The sequence below is a fragment of the Quercus suber genome, unplaced genomic scaffold, assembly GCF_002906115.3.
Source record: "Quercus suber isolate HL8 unplaced genomic scaffold, Cork oak 2.0 scaffold_40, whole genome shotgun sequence".
Classification (NCBI taxonomy): Eukaryota; Viridiplantae; Streptophyta; class Magnoliopsida; order Fagales; family Fagaceae; genus Quercus; species Quercus suber.
The window spans coordinates 1,416,936-1,437,894 of record NW_027069505.1 but is presented as its reverse complement, the minus strand read 5'-3'; the positions used below and the strand labels follow the sequence as shown (position 1 = coordinate 1,437,894).

At 35.3% G+C, this 20,959-nt stretch overlaps 3 protein-coding genes and 1 pseudogene across 4 annotated transcripts; 2 read left to right on the top strand and 2 right to left on the bottom strand.

Moving 5' to 3' along the window:
• Positions 1-759: 759 nt before the first annotated feature.
• On the top strand, positions 760-5,970 carry LOC112039667 (uncharacterized). 2 transcript variants are annotated; one of them, XR_010628101.1, is made up of 4 exons: positions 760-1,260; positions 3,595-4,346; positions 4,681-4,808; positions 4,925-4,955. XR_010628101.1 is itself a non-coding variant. In XM_024072550.2 (3 exons), the coding sequence occupies exons 1-3, from the start codon at positions 955-957 to the stop codon at positions 5,415-5,417; spliced, it is 1,551 nt and encodes a 516-aa protein (XP_023928318.2). In that variant the 5' UTR covers positions 765-954; the 3' UTR covers positions 5,418-5,970. The 2 variants fall into 2 exon arrangements, 1 of the variants encoding a protein (XP_023928318.2); XM_024072550.2 differs by lacking the exon at positions 4,681-4,808 and having other exon boundaries at positions 765-1,260; positions 4,925-5,970.
• A 1,378-nt stretch (positions 5,971-7,348) lies between these two features.
• LOC112039668 (uncharacterized methyltransferase At1g78140, chloroplastic) lies at positions 7,349-11,885 on the bottom strand (the record flags this gene model as incomplete). The annotated part of the gene is made up of 8 exons (XM_065771171.1): positions 7,349-7,692; positions 8,215-8,322; positions 9,311-9,422; positions 9,519-9,712; positions 10,459-10,543; positions 11,035-11,175; positions 11,292-11,395; positions 11,691-11,885. Coding segments are annotated over 8 exons (1,080 nt in total), but the record flags the coding sequence as incomplete, so codon positions are not given.
• A 103-nt stretch (positions 11,886-11,988) lies between these two features.
• LOC112039660 (uncharacterized) lies at positions 11,989-15,223 on the top strand (annotated as a pseudogene).
• Positions 15,224-15,622: 399 nt separating this feature from the next.
• Positions 15,623-19,795, bottom strand: LOC112011357 (uncharacterized methyltransferase At1g78140, chloroplastic). The gene is made up of 8 exons (XM_024043728.2): positions 19,480-19,795; positions 19,180-19,283; positions 18,937-19,077; positions 18,362-18,446; positions 17,435-17,628; positions 17,221-17,332; positions 16,390-16,497; positions 15,623-15,977 (listed from the first exon to the last, which is right to left on the bottom strand). The coding sequence occupies exons 1-8, from the start codon at positions 19,648-19,650 to the stop codon at positions 15,837-15,839; spliced, it is 1,056 nt and encodes a 351-aa protein (XP_023899496.1). The 5' UTR covers positions 19,651-19,795; the 3' UTR covers positions 15,623-15,836.
• Between the last annotated feature and the right edge of the window lie 1,164 nt (positions 19,796-20,959).

Genomic DNA, 20,959 nt, shown 5'->3' with positions numbered 1-20,959 from the left:
GAAAACTTTCTTTTGAAAAGCCCAGCATCTCATAACATTAATATGTATCTCATAATATTAATATTCAGATTTAGAGGGGAGCAAAAGAAAGTAAAGTATAATTAGCCGCAAAGGAGAGTAGAGTATAATTGGCCAAAAATTCTAATTTTTGGCCAATTATACTCTACTGACTAAAGAGTGCCCCATCAGTAAGGACAAGGAGTAGAAGATTCTTGAGAGAAATTGAGCCTATCCCATTCCCAGCTCATACACTCGCAGTTTATTCTCTAAGCCCATTAAGACTTCCACAAATCAAATTCCCACTAATACAAATCCAGAAGCCATTTTACAAGTCATCATGGACCCCTCAACGTAACCACAACACACACACACAGTTCTAAAGCAAATAGGATGGAAATCTTTTTAGTGCTCCTTGAACACATGCACTGTAATTTTCTTGAAAATTTTATTTCTGGGTCTAACGTATTAAGAAAGAACTTGGATCAACACTGTAATTTGGATCTTCCGCAAGCCCAGATCCACGTTTACCAGTTTGAGACTATCCAAGCCAACAAATTTGCGCTTTAAAGGGCTCTAAAAGCCCAATTCAACTCTTCCTCAAATCAAATTCCATGGATCTTCACGCCACTGTGTCGGCAACCATTTTTTGCCAAGTCATCGTGGACCCCTCATTCTCCAAGGTCCAGTAGTTTTGAAATTAATAAAAATTCAAAAGTACCCTTTGTTTGAAATTGGAATGACCAAAATTTCAATTTCACAAAAGAATTAAAAAGACTCTAAAGCCTCCACCTTCTCAGTCAAAGAAAAAGCCTCTAAGCCCATCTTAACACGCCATCGCACAACAACTCAACACGACCGTCCTACCTGGCTAACCCATCGTTCCCTTGAGCCACTTGGTTTTACTACATTCATTTCCCTTTAAAACAAAAGGGGGAAAGGGAAAAAGAATCAAAGATGAAGGTGAAGATAAATATGAAGGCGGAGATGGTGACTTTGATTTTGGTAAATCTAGCTGGGATCATGGAGAGGGCAGATGAGTCATTATTGCCGGGTGTGTATAAAGAGGTTGGTGCGGCTTTGCACACCGACCCGACGGGTTTGGGTTCTCTCACTCTCTTCAGGTCCATTGTTCAGTCCGCCTGTTACCCAATCGCCGCCTACCTCGCCGTCCGCCACAACCGCGCCCACGTCATCGCCGCCGGTGCCTTCCTCTGGGCCGCCGCCACTTTTCTCGTCGCTTTCTCCTCCACTTTCACCCAGGTAAGCAAATTCAAAACAAAACAAAAAAAAACACATATATACCCTCTTGCTTATTTTATTTTTAGCTGATTAAAAGGAAAATTTTTTTTTTTTTCCATTTTCTCAATTATGTAAGTAAATATGGTAAAAAATTAAATTTGATTGTTTTTGGAGGTTGGTTTCTATGAAATTATGGGATGGGTCTTTCTCGTTAGGGTAATTAACTAGTTGCGATTGATTAGGTAGTTGGTACAATGAATGGTAAATAAATACTTTGGGTAAATATTAGGAAAAATGTTTGGGGATATTCCTTTCTCGTAGCTATATTCTATGCTAGTCTAGTCGTTTACAACAACACTGTAGCTTTTTGCTAAATTGGGAAACTGTTATTGTTGGATTAGGAGAAACCAAGCAAGCTAGGGAAAACTAAAATAGAAATTGAAATGTTGTGCTTTCGGCTACTTATGAAGGAAACACTATGTCTGTGTTTGGATACTGAAAACTTTATTACTGAAAATAATAAAAAAATAATTTCTGAGTTACTGTTCAACTGAAAACACTGTAGCTTTTCTTAATGCACTGTTCATGTTTCATGAACAGTGAAACGCAAGAGGCTGGTCCAAAAAAAAAAGAAAAATGGGCAAAAACGCAGAAACACAGACGTGCAGACGTGCAGATGTAAGAAGCAAAGAGAAACTTAGGGAATATCTCATGCATATATGTTTACAGAAATGTGGAACCCCTCTTCGTCCTTCACTCATGACCCTAAACAGTTTTCTTTTTTGGTTGATAAATAAGAGGGGAGGAGGGTTTTGAACTTGGTCGTCTCTGATGGAAACACTAGTTGGAAACACTAGGAGGTGCTAGGGAAAACCAAAAATCAAATTAAAAATTTGCACTTATTTACTTACTTACAAAGGAAATACTTGCTTCAATTTCGACAGCTAGTTTTATGAATGCAGTAGTTTTTGTGTTCTTGGGTCTGAAATAACGGAAACTATAAAATTAAATTTTTTTGTTAATGGAAGCCTTCAATATAAGAAGCAAAGAGAAACCTAGGGAATAATTCATGCACATAGGTTTACAGCAATGTGGAGTACCTTTTCATCCTTCATTCATTTAACCTAAACAGTTTTTCTTTTGATAGATTCAATAGTTATAATGGGAGAGGGGGGATTTGAATATGAACATTTTCGTTGGAAACACCAAGAGGTTCCAGTTGAGCTAGACAGCTCTTGGCTTGACCCTAAACAGGTTAGAAGCATGTGTATGTGATATTAGGGAAAACAAAATAGTTTATTGAGATAGGAAATGTAAGCAAGAGGTTGGCAAAGGAAATGTGAGTTGAGTTGGAGTTTCAACTTTGAACAACAGCTAGAGTGGCAGACTGATAAATTTCCTAGCATTTTTTAATATCCAAGAGCTTCCGTACAAAATTTCTAAATCTTTATAATTTGAATTTTAAAGTTTGACCGTCTTGTGATACATAACATGCTAGAAGATGCTTTCTCTTCCATCTATCCTCTGATGGCATCCTTGTCAAATCGAACAAGAACAAAACCAGTAATGAAACCATGAATGAGCATAAGATTCACAATTTTTGTAGGCGTTGAGCTTTATGTGATATTATCTAGATTCTGTTATGAAATGGAGCTTCATCAAGTTCAGGACACTCAAATTTGAACTTTAAAAACAGTGTACTTGTAAACTGTTTATTCATAATAAATTTGTGGTCAAAATACAATTTTGGTCCCTAAGTTAGTGTCCAATTTCAATTTTGTTCCTAAGCTATTAATTGTTTCAACAGTCATTCAAGTTTTAAAAATGCTTAAATATTACCCTTACCTGCCTCACCATCATTATGCAAACCTCAATTATTGATGTGATGTTGGCCCATATATTGGTCTCATAAAATCAGAACGCATGGAGACACGTGACACAAATGTTAGACACCACGATATTTTCTATTTAATATTTTTAAATATTAAATTTACTTGTCTCCCTCCATATATTCTGATTTTGTGATGTGAGAATGCAGCAAAATATACAATGTCAGTATTGTAGTGACATTTATACCAAAAAAATAAAAAAGGAAAAGGAAAAGACTGTCACATTAGTTATTTGCATAGTGATGGTTAGGCAGGGAAAGGGTAAAATCAAGGCACTTTTAAAAACTAAATTGAAACAATTGGTAATACACTGATATGAAGACCACAATCATATTTTGACCCAAAATTTTCTACTTTTAACTCTACAAATATATATGGTTTTAGAGCTATACAAGTGAAGTGCTATCATCCTTGGCATACCAGCTGATTGTGTTCTCTTTGAAGTCATTTATCTTCTGTCTAACAGGTGGCCATATCTAGAGCTTTGAATGGGATTGGCCTTGCGCTAGTTTCACCTGCAATTCAGTCCCTTGTAGCTGACTCAACTGATGACAACAACCGTGGTACAGCTTTTGGGTGGCTTCAACTAACAGGCAACCTTGGTTCAATTATTGGTGGACTCCTCTCAGTGTTGATAGCTCCAATAACATTTATGGGAATTCCTGGTTGGAGAATTTCCTTTCACCTTGTTGCAATCATCAGTATTATGGTTGGTGTTTTGATCCAACTTTTTGCCAATGATCCTCGCTTTTCAGATTCTAATGCAAAAGATAGAGATCTAGTTAAGAGTAAATCTTTCTGGTTAGAAGTGAAGGATCTGGTTCAGGAAGCAAAGTCAGTTATTAAGATTCCATCTTTCCAGATTATTGTGGCACAGGGTGTCACTGGTTCATTCCCATGGTCAGCTCTGTCATTCTCAGCTATGTGGTTAGAGCTTTCTGGCTTCTCACATGAGAAAACTGCATTCCTCATAGCCCTGTTTGTGATGGGTAGTTCCTTTGGTGGCCTATTTGGTGGTAAGATGGGAGATATACTTTCTACTCGTCTCCCAAATTCTGGAAGGATAATTCTAGCACAGACAAGCTCAGCATCAGCTATCCCTCTAGCAGCAATACTTTTGCTGGCTTTACCCAATGGTCCATCTTCTGGAGCAGTCCATGGTTTGGTCTTGTTCATTGTGGGCTTCTGCATATCCTGGAATGCTCCAGCTACAAACAAGTAAAGTCTTTCACACTTAAATCCTTTTTCCTTTTCACCTGCTAAAGTCACTTCAAAAATTTAAGATTTATATACACAAATAATCCGATAATGTCACTAAGTTATTGGGTTTCTCATAAATGAAAACATTATGTTCAATGACAGGAGCAATTACACACAACTTGATCATGTAAAACCAAGCCATGATCAATATGACCAGAAGAATCATAGAAGTTGTGACAATTAGGTTATTTATTTAATTAATAATAGTAAAGAAGAACAACAAAGACTTGTTTCAGATGAAATTATTTCATTATTGTGTGATACCAAAGTCTGAATCAATCATTTATCACAGAATGCAAAAACTAACAAGAAAAATAAAATATTTGAGAGAGAGAGAGTGACAGAGAGATTAATGCTGGCACAAAGAAGCCTAAATTCAAGCTTTTGGCGAAGGGGCAAGACATAATAATGGGATTGAGGGTAAGGTCATGAATTCAATATCCACTAAGTGCATTTGTAACTTATCAGTGATAAAAGTAAGTTTAATTGTCTGCATCACTCATAAGTTGCTGATTTTGATTATATGGTATACGCAGTCCAATTTTTGCAGAGATAGTTCCTGAGAAATCCCGAACAAGTGTCTATGCAATGGACCGATCATTTGAGTCCATACTATCATCATTTGCTCCCCCTATAGTTGGGATATTGGCTCAGAATGTTTATGGTTATAAGCCAGTTCCTACTGGGTCAAGTGAATCTGAAGAGATTGCCACAGATAGAGGGAATGCTGCATCATTGGCCAAGGCACTCTACACGGCAATAGGAGTTCCAATGGCTTTGTGTTGTCTAATTTACTCATTTCTCTATTACACCTACCCAAGAGACAAAGAACGGGCCAAGATGGAAGCTCTGATAGAATCAGAGATGCAACAAATAGAGTTGGATAATTCACCCACAGGTGAAGAATTTTCTCAAGTCCAGTTCTCTGAGTCAGGAGAACGTTTTGGTCAGGAATTGGATTATGAACTGGGGAATGGCTTTGATCTAGAAGATGACGAGAAGATATTGCTCTCCAATATGGGTAAATAGTAATACCAAGAAGCATAAGCCGCCCTATTTTCCAAAACCTGCATTCCATTGAAGAAGGTTGCCTATAGGTAAAAATTCAAAGCTTTTGATTGGTATTAATAACAAGGAAAATTTTCAACATTTTGGCGAGAGATGCATGTTCAATGCACACAAATGAGTACCATAATATACAGAAGTCACATGCCCATCTTGTCCTGATATTCTTTGGCCTTGAACATGCACCTGAAAGAAATGTAGTTGACAGGAACAACTGAAGGGTTTAAGATTACCGAATTGGTCTTTGGTTTGGCTTGCCAGCTTTCGTGGAATGAGTAAATCTATTAAAAGACCCTATTCAGGGGTAATACAAATAATCTTACACATTCGAAATTATTGTTGGGTATGTTAAAACTCCCAATTTTGACCAGTATAGCGAGTATAGTGTGTAGCAGAACATGTTTTGTTGATCTGACAAGGAGTTCCCATCGATTTCTTTTCTGACATTCATTTTGTGTATAATGGCCTCTCATATTTTTGGATCCAATGTCAATGAAGCCTATGATTTTTTTTTTTTAATTTATATTTTATTTTTTTAAATCACTGTTATCTACGATTCTACATCTTGTAGACAGCATTATCTGATGAATAATTGCAACATGCCTATAAATGAATCAACTGCATTTTGACCTTTTTCCAGCCTTACGGGACTGTCAGAGATAGGCTGTCTCCTAGCTATGGTTTTGCTAGATGATCTTCATATGTGGAATCTAATGAAAAATTTCCACATCATAGACAAAATGGATTGAAATGTATACGTGTATCGGTGTAGGTTCTTCAAAGATGGATTGATTAGCAGAGTCATAAGTTCTGCCAGAAATTATTCTAATTTTATCATCCATTCTCATGAAGCTTGCCTCAGCCACAGTACTAAATAACTTCATAGTTTGAACTTTGAACCCGCTGCCAATTGTATGTGTGTGTGAGAGAGAGTTGTTGCCAGAAGAATCAAGGTGGGGTTTTAGGTACGACAATAATAGAATTAGATTGCGCATCGACTTGAAGTCGATCATAACATTAGATGATGAATTTTTACACTGCAAGTTGCAACATGCATGTCCTTATATATTTCTTAACAGGTAACAAAAGGTCAAAAATGACCCCGAGATAGTCCCACAACTAACATGTATCAAATTTTTGTTGAACAGTAGCAAAATTGATCTTGATTTGATTTTAATAATAAAAAAAAATAACAGAAGTTATAAGCTTTCACCTTTATTTGCGTTGCACAATCATCTTACGACAAATTTCATTTACAGAACTAGAAACCATGTTATGGGCAAAATAGGTAAATATCCTTAATTTTAAAACTATGTTATAAAATACTTATCTTTCCAAACTATTTAGTAAAATGCCCTAGTTTTGGAACTCGATTTTAACAAAATTGAGTTATATGTGTAAAATTCATTATCTTTAAAATCGAGTTCTATGTGTATTTTTAAGTAGAACTCGACATTAGCAATGTCGAGTTCTACTTGTAACTCGATTTTGTTAAAATCGAGTTTCTAAAACATGGACATTTTTCTTAATGGTTTGGAATGAGATGTATTTTTCTACATGGTTTTAAAATTAAGGGTATTTACCCATTTTGCCCCCATGTTCTCCCTATATTTAAATAGACCTATGATATATGAGATTCGAGGGAAGGGTATGTACCCCTAATTTGAAAAACATGTAGCAAATGCCCATGTTTTTTAAATTTAATTTTGACAAAATTAAGTTACAAGTAGAATTCGACATTAATAATATTAAGTTCTATACATATTTTGCCACTTAAATTTTTTTGAAAATTTAAGTGAAACTCAACATTGCTAATGTCGAGTTTTACTTAAAAATACATATAGAACCTGATTTTGAGGATATTGAGTTTTACATAGAATTGGATTTTGTGAATATCGAGTTTCAAAATATGGATATTTTACTAAATAGTTTCAAAACCTGAGTATTTTGCTACATATTTTTCAAATTATAGGTAAATATCCATTTTCCCCATGAGATTGAACCCAGATGTTTGGCAACATCTTATATAAATGTAGTTCTATTAACCAAAAAAAAAAATTAGAGAAGACAGGGTGGACAGCAGCAGGTTGCCAAATCCTTAGATGGGTTTTGAAGCAGAGATCATCACGAAAAGCCCATTTCTTATACTTGTAAAGCCAACTAATCCACAGGCTGTGCAGAGATCTTGTAGTTCACGTTCAGATAGGAAGAAATGGCTGCCTGACACTGCCGCGATAATCTTTAATAAGGAAAGTAAATTACTATCAGCCACATATCAAAGAAAACAAATATAATGATGACTGGAGGAAAACTCTCTAGACAATTTTTTACAGGGCTATTTTGATAATGATACTGTCGAAAGAAGGCTGGGAAAAGTCATTCTAGCTGCTTCTGAGCGCTCAGATAATGACTTTCGACTGGGAAAAGTCATTCTAGCTGCTTCTGAGCGCACAGATAATGACATTCTTAATTTCTTACTTTGAAAAACCTTACAGAGCAGCAATATAGAAACCATAGGGATATTCACTCTTATTTGGAAACAACTTAGAGAGCAATAATGTAAGAAACTATGATATTTGCCATTATACATAATACATATTATATCCAGCAAAAATATAAGAAACCATGATGGCAGAAGATAAACAGGAATCAAGTCCCTTTGATCTATACTATAATTGTTATACCAAACTATCTATTCCAAAGGAATATTTTGACTTAAATCTCAGAAAGCCATGCCAGATTCAAAGTTGAAACAATATACCTGACGTTGTCTCCTCAAAAATGGGATAAAAGCAAAAGGCCCGTCAAATATGTAGGTGGTAGCAACAAAAACTCCGCCAGGTCGCAGAACTCGACTAATTTCAGCTACCTACAAAACCATAGCTACCCAATTATGTGGAAATATTGAATGTTGGGATCTTAGGCATTATAGTAATATAGGATGAAGTGAGGGGACTACAACACCAGAAGGTGCGTAGTCTCCTCAAAAAATGGGAGAAAAAGGCCCATCAACTATGTAGGTGGTAGCACAAACACTCCACCAGGTCGCAGAACTGGACTAATTGTAGCTACCTACAAAACCATAGCTATAAATGGTAACAAATCTTGAAAGGCATGTCTGTATGCACCTTCTGGTGTTGTATGTAGAAATACCAAACGTTAGGATCTTAGGTATTATAGTAATACGGGATGAAGTAAGGGGACTACAACACCAGAAGGCGCATACAGACATGCCCTACAAGATTTGTAAGCATTGTTCCAATGGAATTAGATAGGATTCCTAGAAGCTAAAAGAACTGCATGTGGATGTTTTTTACATTTAGACTAACCAAAATAATGAGCATTTTTGACCCTTCACAAAATATATTTTAAATAAGATTTCCCTCGACTAGCATAATGCATTTGGCACTTATTAGGGTCGGCCATTGAAACAACTTAAAAATTCAACTGCTCTTTTTTTTTCTTTTCTTTTTTTTTTCTTTTTTTTTTTATAAGTATATTTTGACCGTAAGGGAGGGTGAAGGTGAGATACAAAGTTCAACAACTCTCATGTTTTTTTCAATAATAATAACAAAGTAACACACAAAAAAGATGTACAAGGAAATGTAGTCCAGATAATTCTAGGAGCAAATTCCATACAAAAATAGAAATGAATATAAAATTAAAAATTTCCACACAAATCTAAAAAGCATATATATATATATAAACCTTCCTTTTGGACAGCTGGGGTCCATTTAATTTAAGGGAATTATTTTCCAATAAACAGCAGTGTGCGATATCAATTAATGGAATTTTTTTGGGGAACCCTGTGCAAGGGATAAATTAACTTCAATTCCATATGTAGAAGAGACACTCACAGCTGCTGATGGTGAAGGCCAACACTGTAGAGCAGCACCAGCATGCACAGCATCAACAGAACTTGAAACAAAAGGAAGCCTAGAGATATCAGCTCTGACCAAGATTAAGTTCCTAACAGAAAACAAACTCACTCAGATTGAAAACTCAAATGATATTTATGAAAGTTCACTTGTCTTATTTAATGAATTTAAAAGTTAAACTCTGTACTCTTTTGGAAAAGTTTCCTCCTGCTTAATGAATTCATAACATTGATGCAACATGTTCTCTGAGTAGTCCAGAGCAATGACAAGAGAAAACAATCCACTCTGGGCAAATAGTCTTGAAAATAACCCACTCCCACAACTAGCATCAACTATATTTCCATCTAAAGCTGGCTTCAAGAAATCCCTCATCAATTCAAACTGCAGCCAGATCACTACATGGTTAGTAGCTCAGCAACCCAAAGTGGATACACTAAAAAATATCTACAATTTCTGTATCTATTTTCACCACTTCAATATTATATGAGAAATATTATGAAATAGATACAATTTCTGATAGCAAACTTTTCAAATGGGTCCTTATGTATTCCGCAGCACTAAAATGAGTCAATTTGTATACCCCCAAACTAACCAGATATAAGGCATCTGTGTGTGTGGTTAAAAGTAATTTCTTTACAAAATAAAAGATGCCCAATATAAGCCTTTCCATCAAAGGGAAATCACACCCTCAAATGTAAGCTATCTAATAACTCTAAGAAGATGTTTCCTGAGACAACCGTCCACTCAACAAACATTTCAGTCAGTATTGCTTGATAACATGAATTGGATGCTTTAAACCATCAATTCTACTATTACACCCTCGTAACTTTATCCACAAAATGCATGATGGGACAGCATTCCAGGTTTTAATGATGCTACTCTAGAAACTGATTTCCACTTTAGATACAAAACATATAGGATGGTCCACAGAATATCCAAAAAACCTTCATATACTAAAAATCTGTTGACCATGCTTCCACCTGAATTGCTCAAAGCTGCAATTTCTTTTAAAATTTGTATAAGCTTTACATGCAATCCATAAAATAAACTATAATTGAAATTTAGTACGTATTTTTAAATCTTCCTGCAAGATATGAAATATAGAGATAGAAAAATTTTCAAATCACCTCTTTCTCTGGGCCTGGAAAACCACCCCAGATAGAAAAACTTTGACGCCAGCCCCTCTCATAGAGAAAAGATATCAATGGAAACCTGATCTAGCAAACAACCAACACACATGATAAGATATGCAAATCAAGTCAATACCTTTATATGATTGCTACATATTAAACAACAGCACCAATGCAGTATAAGACAATTACAAGGATTACACACGAAAGCACCTAAAGTGGCATCAGCTACTATATTTAATCCATGTTCATGCACAATATATGACATAGAAGAAGAAGCCAATAATACCAAGGTTGACAATGAAGGACTTATATACACATTGAAGTTTCTTTATCCAGAATCTGAAATAAGACAATACTATCGAAATAAACCCCAAAATGGAACCTAATAAAACTTATAAACACTTCATAAAACGCTTCTAATGCGAAGAAACTAGGCGAATTTGCATCTAAATAATTTTCAACCCTTTCTGTTTCCTTCCATCTCCAATAAACACCAACTCTAAAAAGTGTATGAGGACACTGAAGCCGTTGTGGTGTAACATAATTGAAATGAATAAACAATGTGGCCACCTGAAAAACTCGGTGGAAGGTGGCATCGGCGCGCCATAGTCCTTGGCCCCACTAGACACCGTCATGTCATAATGTGTTTGGTTGCCATAGAAAGACTTCTTACAAGTGTTACATTGTAAAGTAGACCCAGCTGCAGACTCTCTGCAATAATAAAATTCACAACGCAATCAGAAAAATCAAAACTTGTGAAAGCATAATGAATTGAAAATCAATTACACTCCAAGCACCATTCCATTAAATTAAATGAAATTACTTACACAGATAAGACATGATTGCCAATCAACGTTAATGAATCGTAGCATATAGGACAAGCTAAAATGCTCTTGCTGCTGCTAACCTCATTTTCAACCACAATAGGTTCCTAAACATTTTTAATTAAAAACAGAAAATTTTCAAGAACTTAATAGTCATATTTGTATAATTTTTTTTTTATTCGCACAATTATAATTGAAATTTAGTGCAGTCAACAAATGATTGACTCTGTTTGGTTCCAAAGAATCCAATAATCTCCGGTTAGTACCATTCAACCATACAGCCAAACAAGGCCTTCAGTTTACCTCTACCATCCATTTCTTAATTTTCTTCCACTTTCTCAGCAGACAAACAGAAACATTAAGAATTGAAGAATTTGACAAGGAGGAGAGGAATTTGGTTACCGTTGGGGGCTTTGTGTAGACAAATGCGGTTGAAGAAGCTCGAACTTTTACCGCGAAGATACGTTTTGAAGAGTGTAAGATAGCAGAGGATGAAGTTCTCCCTGGTGATGAAGACAAAGAACCTTCAGATGCTCTCAGACTTGCAAAAGGCAAGATGAAAACGGTGTCGTAGTAAGAAGCAGCCAACGCACCGTATCACAAGCCAACGCACCGTATCACTAAAACTGATGTTCTGACCAAGGGTCTGGCTTCTCCTCGTTTTCAGTGGCTGACTTCCAAACTCATGTGGCAATTTCCCATGAGCTTGAGGGGGGATGAAGAGTGTAAGATAGCAGAGGATGAAGTTCTCCCTGGTGATGAAGACAAAGAACCTTCAGATGCTCTCAGACTTGCAAAAGGCAAGATGAAAACGGTGTCGTAGTAAGAAGCAGCCAACGCACCGTATCACAAGCCAACGCACCGTATCACTAAACTCAAAACACTGTCGTTTTGATTAAGTCAGATAGTTAGGATTAAATGCAGTGATAATAATGTGTTAGAGGTGGTTAATCTGTTATAACAACCTCCATGATTTACGCTTCATCTCTTTCTCTATCTGATTGTATATATACTTAGCACAGCTCAGTGATGTAAAGCAGAGATTACATTACAGAAATAAAGTCTTCTAGAATTCTCTTTTACATTTTGTTTTCTCTCAATCTATCTCTCTCTCTGCTTTCTTTGTGTCTTTGTTCAGAGTCATATGATTCATGTATCGATGATCTTTAGGTGAGGCCTAATGTTGGCATACTCATTTGGTCTGGTATGAGCCAAAGCTTCTAACAAATATTCTGCTGTAAAAAAGTCCAACTTGCCAAAAGAAGAAAAGCTAGTTTTTAGACTAATTCAAAGGGTACCTGACACTGAATATACCTAGAAAATTCAACTTTCAAAATTCAAAGTTGAAGATTAAAATCAAGTGTACTAAGAATCTGCAAACAAAAATGCACCTTAAAAAGAAGGCCTGCATCACCAATTAATGTTTCTAATCTTGGATAACATATTGATGGGTCTTCTGATAACTATTTAGAGTCTGTTTAGATACCGCTTATTGCTGAAAATTAAAAATACTGTAGAAAAATAATTTTTAAATGTGTAAATAGTGCCGTGAGACCCAATTTTAAAATTGTTTTGTTGAAAAAGTACATGTGAGTCTTGTGAACAGTGCAGGGGATCTACTAAAAAATGCTGAACGCAGCTGAAATTGCCTTTTCAGCTCTATCCAAACTTACACTTAGTTATCATATGCCAATGTAAAAAATACCGGTCTGTCTCATAATCTCAATACAATTATTCTCAATCTTTATTGATACAGAAAGTCTCTATGTCTCGGCCTGGAAGAGAACTCAAGAGAAAGGAACAAGCCAGCCTGCCCTCTGATTTATTTATGTACTTCTCTCATCTGTGAACTCTTATAGGATAAACAACTCTTTTTTTACATGCAAGGAACTTCTAGTTTACATATATGGTAGCAAGTACGATGCTTGCTTCTTTCTTCGAGAAAAATGCTGCAGATTTCATCTCATTTTCCCTAGCAGCAGTTGCAATTTTCTTTACAGCATTCCTCTCCCAACACCTCACCAACCTGTGTAAGTACTTGAGATCCATTTATATAACAATGCCATCTTTTAATGTTGCCTTCTCCAGGATAACAGTGATTCCTAACCGAATGTAAAATCCATCTTCTGGCCTATCTGCTTCTTGAACACCCTACAAAGACATTATTCAGATAGATGTATAAGATGGGGTATGCTAATACACACTTTACTTCAATCAAAAGCTGACTCTCTGAAAGAAAGTCTATGAAATAAAAAAATATTTGCATAGAGATGGTAAGGCGGGAAGGGTAAATTGAGGCACTTATAATAACTAAATTGAAACAATTGATAATTCACGGATATGAAGACCACGATCATATTTTGACCCAAATATTTCTATTTTTTACTCTACAAATATATACGGTTTTAGAGCTGTACAAGTGAAGTGCTATCATTCTTGGCATACCAGTTGATTGTGTTCTCTTTGAAGTCATTTATCTTCTGTCAAACAGGTGGCCATATCTAGAGCTTTGAATGGGATTGGCCTTGCACTAGTTTCACCTGCAATCCAGTCCCTTGTAGCTGACTTAACTGATGACAACAACCGTGGTTCAGCTTTTGGGTGGCTTCAACTAACAGGCAACCTTGGTTCAATTATTGGTGGACTCCTCTCAGTATTGATAGCTCCAATAACATTCATGGGAATTCCTGGTTGGAGAATTTCCTTTCATCTTTGTTGCAATCATCAGTGTTATGGTTGGTGTTTTGATCCAACTTTTTGCCAATGATCCTCGCTTTTCAGATTCTAATGCAAAAGACAGAGATACAGTTAAGAATAAAACTTTCTGGTTTGAAGTGAAGGATCTGGTTCAGGAAGCAAAGTCAGTTATTAATATTCCATCTTTCCAGATTATTGTGGGCACAGGGTGTCACTGGTTCATTCCCATGGTCAGCTCTGTCATTCTCAGCTATGTGGTTAGAGCTTTCTGGCTTCTCCCACGAGAAAACTGCACATTCCTCATAGCCCTGTTTGTGATGGCTAGTTCCTTTGGGGGCCTATTTGGTGGTATGATGGGAGATATACTTTCTACTCGTCTCCCAAATTTTGGAAGGATAATTCTAGCACAGACAAGCTCAGCATCAGCTATCCCTCTAGCAGCAATACTTTTGCTGGCTTTACCCAATGATCCATCTTCTGGAGTAGTCCATGGTTTTGTCTTGTTCATTCTGGGCTTCTGCATATCCTGGAATGCTCCAGCTACAAACAAGTAAAGTCTTTCACACTTAAATCCTTTTTCATTTCACCTGCTAAACTCATTTCACAAATTTAAGATTTATATACACAAATAATCTGATAATGTCACCAAGTAATTGGGTTTCTCGTGTAAAACCAAGCCATGATCAATATGACCAGAGTAATCGTTGAAGTTGCGACAATTAGGTTATTTACTTAATTAAATAATAGTAAAGAAGAACAATAAAGACTTGTTTCAGATGAAATTATTTCATTATTGTGCAATCCCAAAGTCCGAATCAATCATTTATTACAGAATGCAAAAACTAACAAGAAAAATAAAATATTTGGAGAGAGAGAGATTGACAGAGAGATAAATGCTGGCACAAAGAAGCCAAAATTCAAGCTTTTGGCAAAGGGACAAGACATAAAAGATTATTCATTACTAGTAAGTTGACAATTTTGTCAATGAGCTATAGCTCAATTTTTTTACCTTTTTCCGGCCTTATGGGATTTTCAGAGATAGCCTGTCTACCAGCTATGGTTTTACTAGATGATCTTAATTTGTGGAATTTAATGAAATATTTCCACATCATAGTCATAAAATGGATTGAAATGTATACGTGTATCAGTGTACTTTCTTCAAAGATGGATTGATTAGCACAGTCATAAGTTCTGCTAGAAATTATTCTAATCTCTTCATCCATTATCATGAAGCTTGAATCCACCACAGTATTAAATTACTTCATAGTTTGAACTTTGAACCCTCTACCAATTGTGTGTGTGTATGAGAGAGAGAGAGAGAGAGAGAGAGGCATTGCCAGAAGAATTGAAGTGGGGTTTTAGGTATGATAATAAGAGAATTAGATTGCAACTTGAAGTCGATCATAACATTAGATATGATAATAAGAGAATTAGATTGCACATCAACTTGAAGTCAATCATAACATTAGATGATGAATTTTTACACTGCAAGTTGCAACATACATGTCATTATATTTCTCAACAGATAACAAAAGGTCAAAAATGACCCCAAGATAGTCCAATAACTAACATGTATAAAAATTTTGTTGAACAGTAGCAAAATTGATCTTGATTTGATTTTAATAAAAAAAATAACAGAAGTTATAAGCTTTCACCTTTATTTGCGTTGCTCAATCATCTTATGATAAATTTCATTTACAAAACTGGACACCATGATCTCTCTATATTTAAATAGACCTATGATATATGAGATTCGAACCTAGCTGTTTGGCAACAACATCTTATATAAATATAGTTCTATTAACCAAAAAAATTAGAGAAGACGGTGGAGAGCAGCAGGTTGCTAAATACTTAGTTGGGTTTTGAAGCAGAGATCATCACAAAAGGCCCATTTCTTATACTTGTAAAGCCAACTAATCCACAGGCTGTGCAGAGATCTTGTAGTTCACGTTCAGATAGGAAGATATGGCTGCCTGATATTGCCGCTATATTCTATATAAAGGAAGTAAATTACTACCATCAGCAACATATAAAAGAAAACAAGTATAATGATGACTGAAGGAAAGCTCTTTAGACAATTTTTTGTAGCCCTATTTTATAATGATATTCTTGAAAGAAGGTTGGGGAAAGTCATTCTAGCTGCTTCTGAGTGCACAGGTAATTGCATTCTTAATTTCTTATTTTGAAAAAATTTAGAGAGCAGCAATATAAGAAACCATGATATTTGCCATTATGTACATCTTATATCCAGAAAAAATATAAGAAACCATGACGCCAGAAGATAAACAAGAATCAAGTCCCCTTGATCTAAACTATAATTATTATTCCAAACTATCCATTCCAAAGGAATATTTTGAATTAAATCTCGGACAGCCATGCCAGATTCAAAGTTGAAACAATTTACCTGGCGTTGTCTCCTCAAAAATGGGATAAAAGAAAAAGGCCCGTCAAGTATGTAGGTGGCAGCAACAAACACTCCGCCAGGTCGAAGAACTCGACTAATTTCAGCTACCTACAAAACCACAGCTACCCAATTATGTGGAATTATCAAATGTTGGGATCTTAGGCATTATAGTAATACTGGATGAAGTAAGGGGACTACAGCACCAGAAGGTGCATACAGACATGCCCTCCAAGATTTGTAACCATTGTTCCAATGAAATTATATAGGTTTCCTAGAGGCTAAAAAATCCACATGTGGATAACTAACCAAAAAATCTAACAGAGCATTTTTCTACGCTTCACAAAATATATTTTAAATAAGATTTCCCTTGGCTAGCACAATGCATTTGGCACTTGTTAAGGTCGGCCATTGAAACAACTCACAAGTTCAACTGCTCTCTTTTTTTTTTCTTTTCTTTTTTTTTTGATAAGTATGTTTTGACCCTAAGGGGAGGGTGAAGGTGTGATACAAAGTTCAACAGCCCTCATGTTTCTTTCAATATTAATGACAAAGTAACACACAAGAAATATGTACAAGGAAATGCAGTCCAGATAATTCTAGGAGTGAATTCCATACAAAAATAGAAATGAACACAAAATTAATAAATTTCCACACAAAGCTAAAAAGCATATATATAAACCTTCCTTTTGGACAGCTGGGGTTCATTTTATTTAAGGGAATCATTTTCCAATAAAGAGCAGTGTGCGATATCAGTTAATGAAAATATTTTTGGGGGAATCCTCTGCAATAGGAAAAATTAACTTCAAATCCATATATTGAAGAGATACTCACAGCTGTTGATGGTGAAGGCCAACAGTGTAGAGCAGCACCAGCATGCACAGCATCAACAGAACTTGAAACAAATGGAAGCCTAGAGATATCAGCTCTGACCAAGGTTAAGTTCCTAACAAAAAACAAACTCACTCAGATTGAAAACTCAAATGATAATTATGAAAGTTCACTTGTCTTATTTAATGAATTTAAATTTAAAAGTTAAACTATGTACTCTTTTGGAAAAGTTTCCTCCTGCTTAATGAATTCATAACATTGCTGCAACATGTTCTCTGAGTAGTCCAGAGCAATGACAAGAGAAAACAATCCACTCTGGGCAAATAGTCTTGAAAATAACCCACTCCCACAACTAGCATCAACTATATTTCCATCTAAAGCTGGCTTCAAGAAATCCCTCATCAATTCAAACTGCAGCCAGATCACAACATGGTTTGTAGCTCAGCAACCCAAAGTGGATACACTAAAAAATATCTACTAATTTCTGTATCTATTTTCACCCCTTCAATATTATATGAGAAATATTATGAAATAGATACAATTTCTGATAGCAAACTTTTCAAATGGGTCCTTATGTATTCCGCAGCACTAAATTGAGTCAATTTGTATACCCCCAAACTAACCAGATATAAGGCATCTGTGTATGTGGTTAGAAGTAATTTCTTTACAAAATAAAAGATGCCCAATATAAGCCTTTCCATCAAAGGGAAATCACATCCTCAAATGTAAGCTATCTAACAACTCTAAGAAGATGTTTCCTAAGACAGCCGTCCACTTAACAAACATTTTAGTCAGTATTGCTTGATAATATGAATTGGATGCTTTAAACCATCAATTCTACTGTTACACCCTCGTAATTTTATCCACAAAATGCATGATGGAACAGCATTCCAGGTTTTAATGATGCTACTCTAGAAACTGATTTCCACTTTAGATACAAAACATATAGGATGGATTGAATTAATTTCCACAGAATATCCAAGAACCCTTCATATACTAAAAATCTGTTGACCATGCTTTTTAAAGTTTTTATAAGCTTTACATGCAATCCATAAAATGAACTATAATTGAAATTTAGTACGGAAGTATTTTTAAATCTTCCTGCAAGATATGAAATATAGAGAGAGAAAAATTTTCAAATCACCTCTTTCTCTGGGCCTGGAAAACCACCCCAGATAGAAAAACTTTGACGCCAGCCCCTCTCATAGAGAAAAGATATCAATGGAAACCTGATCTAGCAAACAACCAACACACATGATAAGATATGCAAATCAAGTCAATACCATTATATGATTGCTTCATATTAAACAACAGCACCAATGCAGTATAAGACAATTACAAGGATTACGCACGAAAGCACCTAAAGTGGCATCAGCTACTATATTTAATCCATGTTCATGCACAATATATGACATAGAAGAAGAAGCCAATAATACTAAGGTTGACAGTGAAGGACTTATATACACATTGAAGTTTCTTTATCCAGAATCTGAAATAAGACAATACTATTGAAATAAACCCCAAAATGGAACCTAATAAAACTTATAAACACTTCATAAAACGCTTTTAACGCGAAGAAACTAGGCGAATTTGCATCTAAATAATTTTCAACCCTTTCTGTTTCTTTCCATCTCCAATAAACACCTACTCTAAAAAGTGTATGAAGACACTGAAGCCATTGTAGGCAACACAATTGAAATGAATAAACAATGTGGCCACCTGAAAAACTCGGTGGAAGGTGGCATCAGCGCGCCATAGTCCTTGGCCCCACTAGACACCGTCATGTCATAATGTGTTTGGTTGCCATAGAAAGACTTCTTACAAGTGTTACATTGTAAAGTAGACCCAGCTGCAGAATCTCTGCTTAATAAAATTCACAACGCAATCAGAAAAATCAAAACTTGTGAAAGCATAAAGAATTGAAAATCAATTACATTAAATGAAATTAGTCAAATTACTTACACAGATAAGACACGATTGCCAATCAACGTTAACGATTCGTAGCATATAGGACAAGCTAAAATGCTCTTGCTGCTGCTAACTTCATTTTCAACCACAATAGGTTCCTAAACATTTATAAAATTAAAATTAAAATTAAAAAACAGAAAATTTTCCTCTACAGCCAAACAAGGCCTCCAGTTTTCCTCTACCATCCATTTCTTAATTTTCTTCCACTTTCTCAGCAGACAAACAGAAACATCAAGAATTGTGTGTACTTTCTCAAATTGAAGAATTTGACAAGGAGGAGAGGAATTTGGTTACCGGTGGGGGCTTGGCCTCGACAAAGGCAGTTGAAGAAGCTCGAACTTTTACCGCGAAAATACGTTTATCGAAGAGCCGTGGTCGCGCACAGGATTTGAAGAAAAAGCGCGTCGAGTTACCGAGTTGACTCGGGAGCGGCACAGACGATAGGTTGCTGAACACTGCTGCCATAACCGCTCTCTCTCTCTCTGTTTTAGTTAGTTAGTGCTTTGAAATTTCAGTTTGTTTGGAAAAGAGAACAAAAATTCAAAAGCAAAGAGAGAGGAGCAGTGCCAGCGATTAGCGAACGTGTACCAATATTTGACTTTCCTTTTCTCTTTGGACGTTCTATACTTCTACCGTAAATTTTAGAGATTTTCTTCTTAAAAAAAAAAAAAAACATTTGCCCTTTTGTTTTTTTTTTTTCCTGAATCAAAAAGACGCTTTTGTTTTGTATGGGGAAGAATGGGCTCTCGAGTCGACCTCCACCGGAGAGCAATAGCAAGAATTAATTGTATAGTGTAGGGACAAATTCGGCAATTAAACACAACCTGGCTAATCAGCCCAAAATGAATAAAACAAGTTAATTCTTCTAAATAAAATAAAAGAATAAGCAAAAATCTCTCTGGTAATTGATTTTTTTGTCTTTTTTATATTTATGTTATTTATAATTGTTTATCAAAAAAATTATAATTCTACAATTATAAGTTGCAATAGATGTCTTGACAAAACAGTAAGATGTCAATCAATAGAATAGAAATTAAAAGATTAGATCTTGCAAATAATTAAATGAGTAAGTTGCAAATTATACCTCTAAAATTTGGGAGTGTTTGGATTTTACACCCTGAAATTTCAAAATTTGAATTTTACCCCTTGAACTTTGGGGTGTTTGGATTTTACACCATGACATTTTAGAATTTAGATTTTACCCTTTAAAGTTTGGGGGTGTTTTGATTTTATACCCCCAAATTCTGAAACTTCAAAATACAAAATCCAAATACCTCTAAAATTTAAGGGGTAAAATCCAAATTCTAAAACATCAGTATATAAAATCCAACACCCCAAAACTTCAGGGATAAAATTCAAATTCTAAAACTTCATGGTATAGAATATAAACAACCCCAAACTTTAGGGGTGTAATTTGTAATTTACGCTAATTAAATTAAGAAGAGGAAAAAAAACAATTATTTTGCTTTCTATAGAATGAGATAGAGTTCAATTCCTTCCTAATTGAGTTTTGAATTATCTTCGCTCATTCATTCAAATTTTTAGGATGGTTTAGTATATTATTGGAAAAAAACGTAGATACAAATTCTTAGATGTTGTTTCTCTAATTAGTGAATTAAAGTTATACTTATTTATTTGATGAATCGACAGTTAGGTGGGGGGATTTAAATCCTCAAGGTCATCGTTGAACACACTAGGAAGTACCAACTAGTTCAACTACTAAATTCTTAGTAGCTCAATCTATATTTATATAGTTTCATTTTCGTCTTAGAAG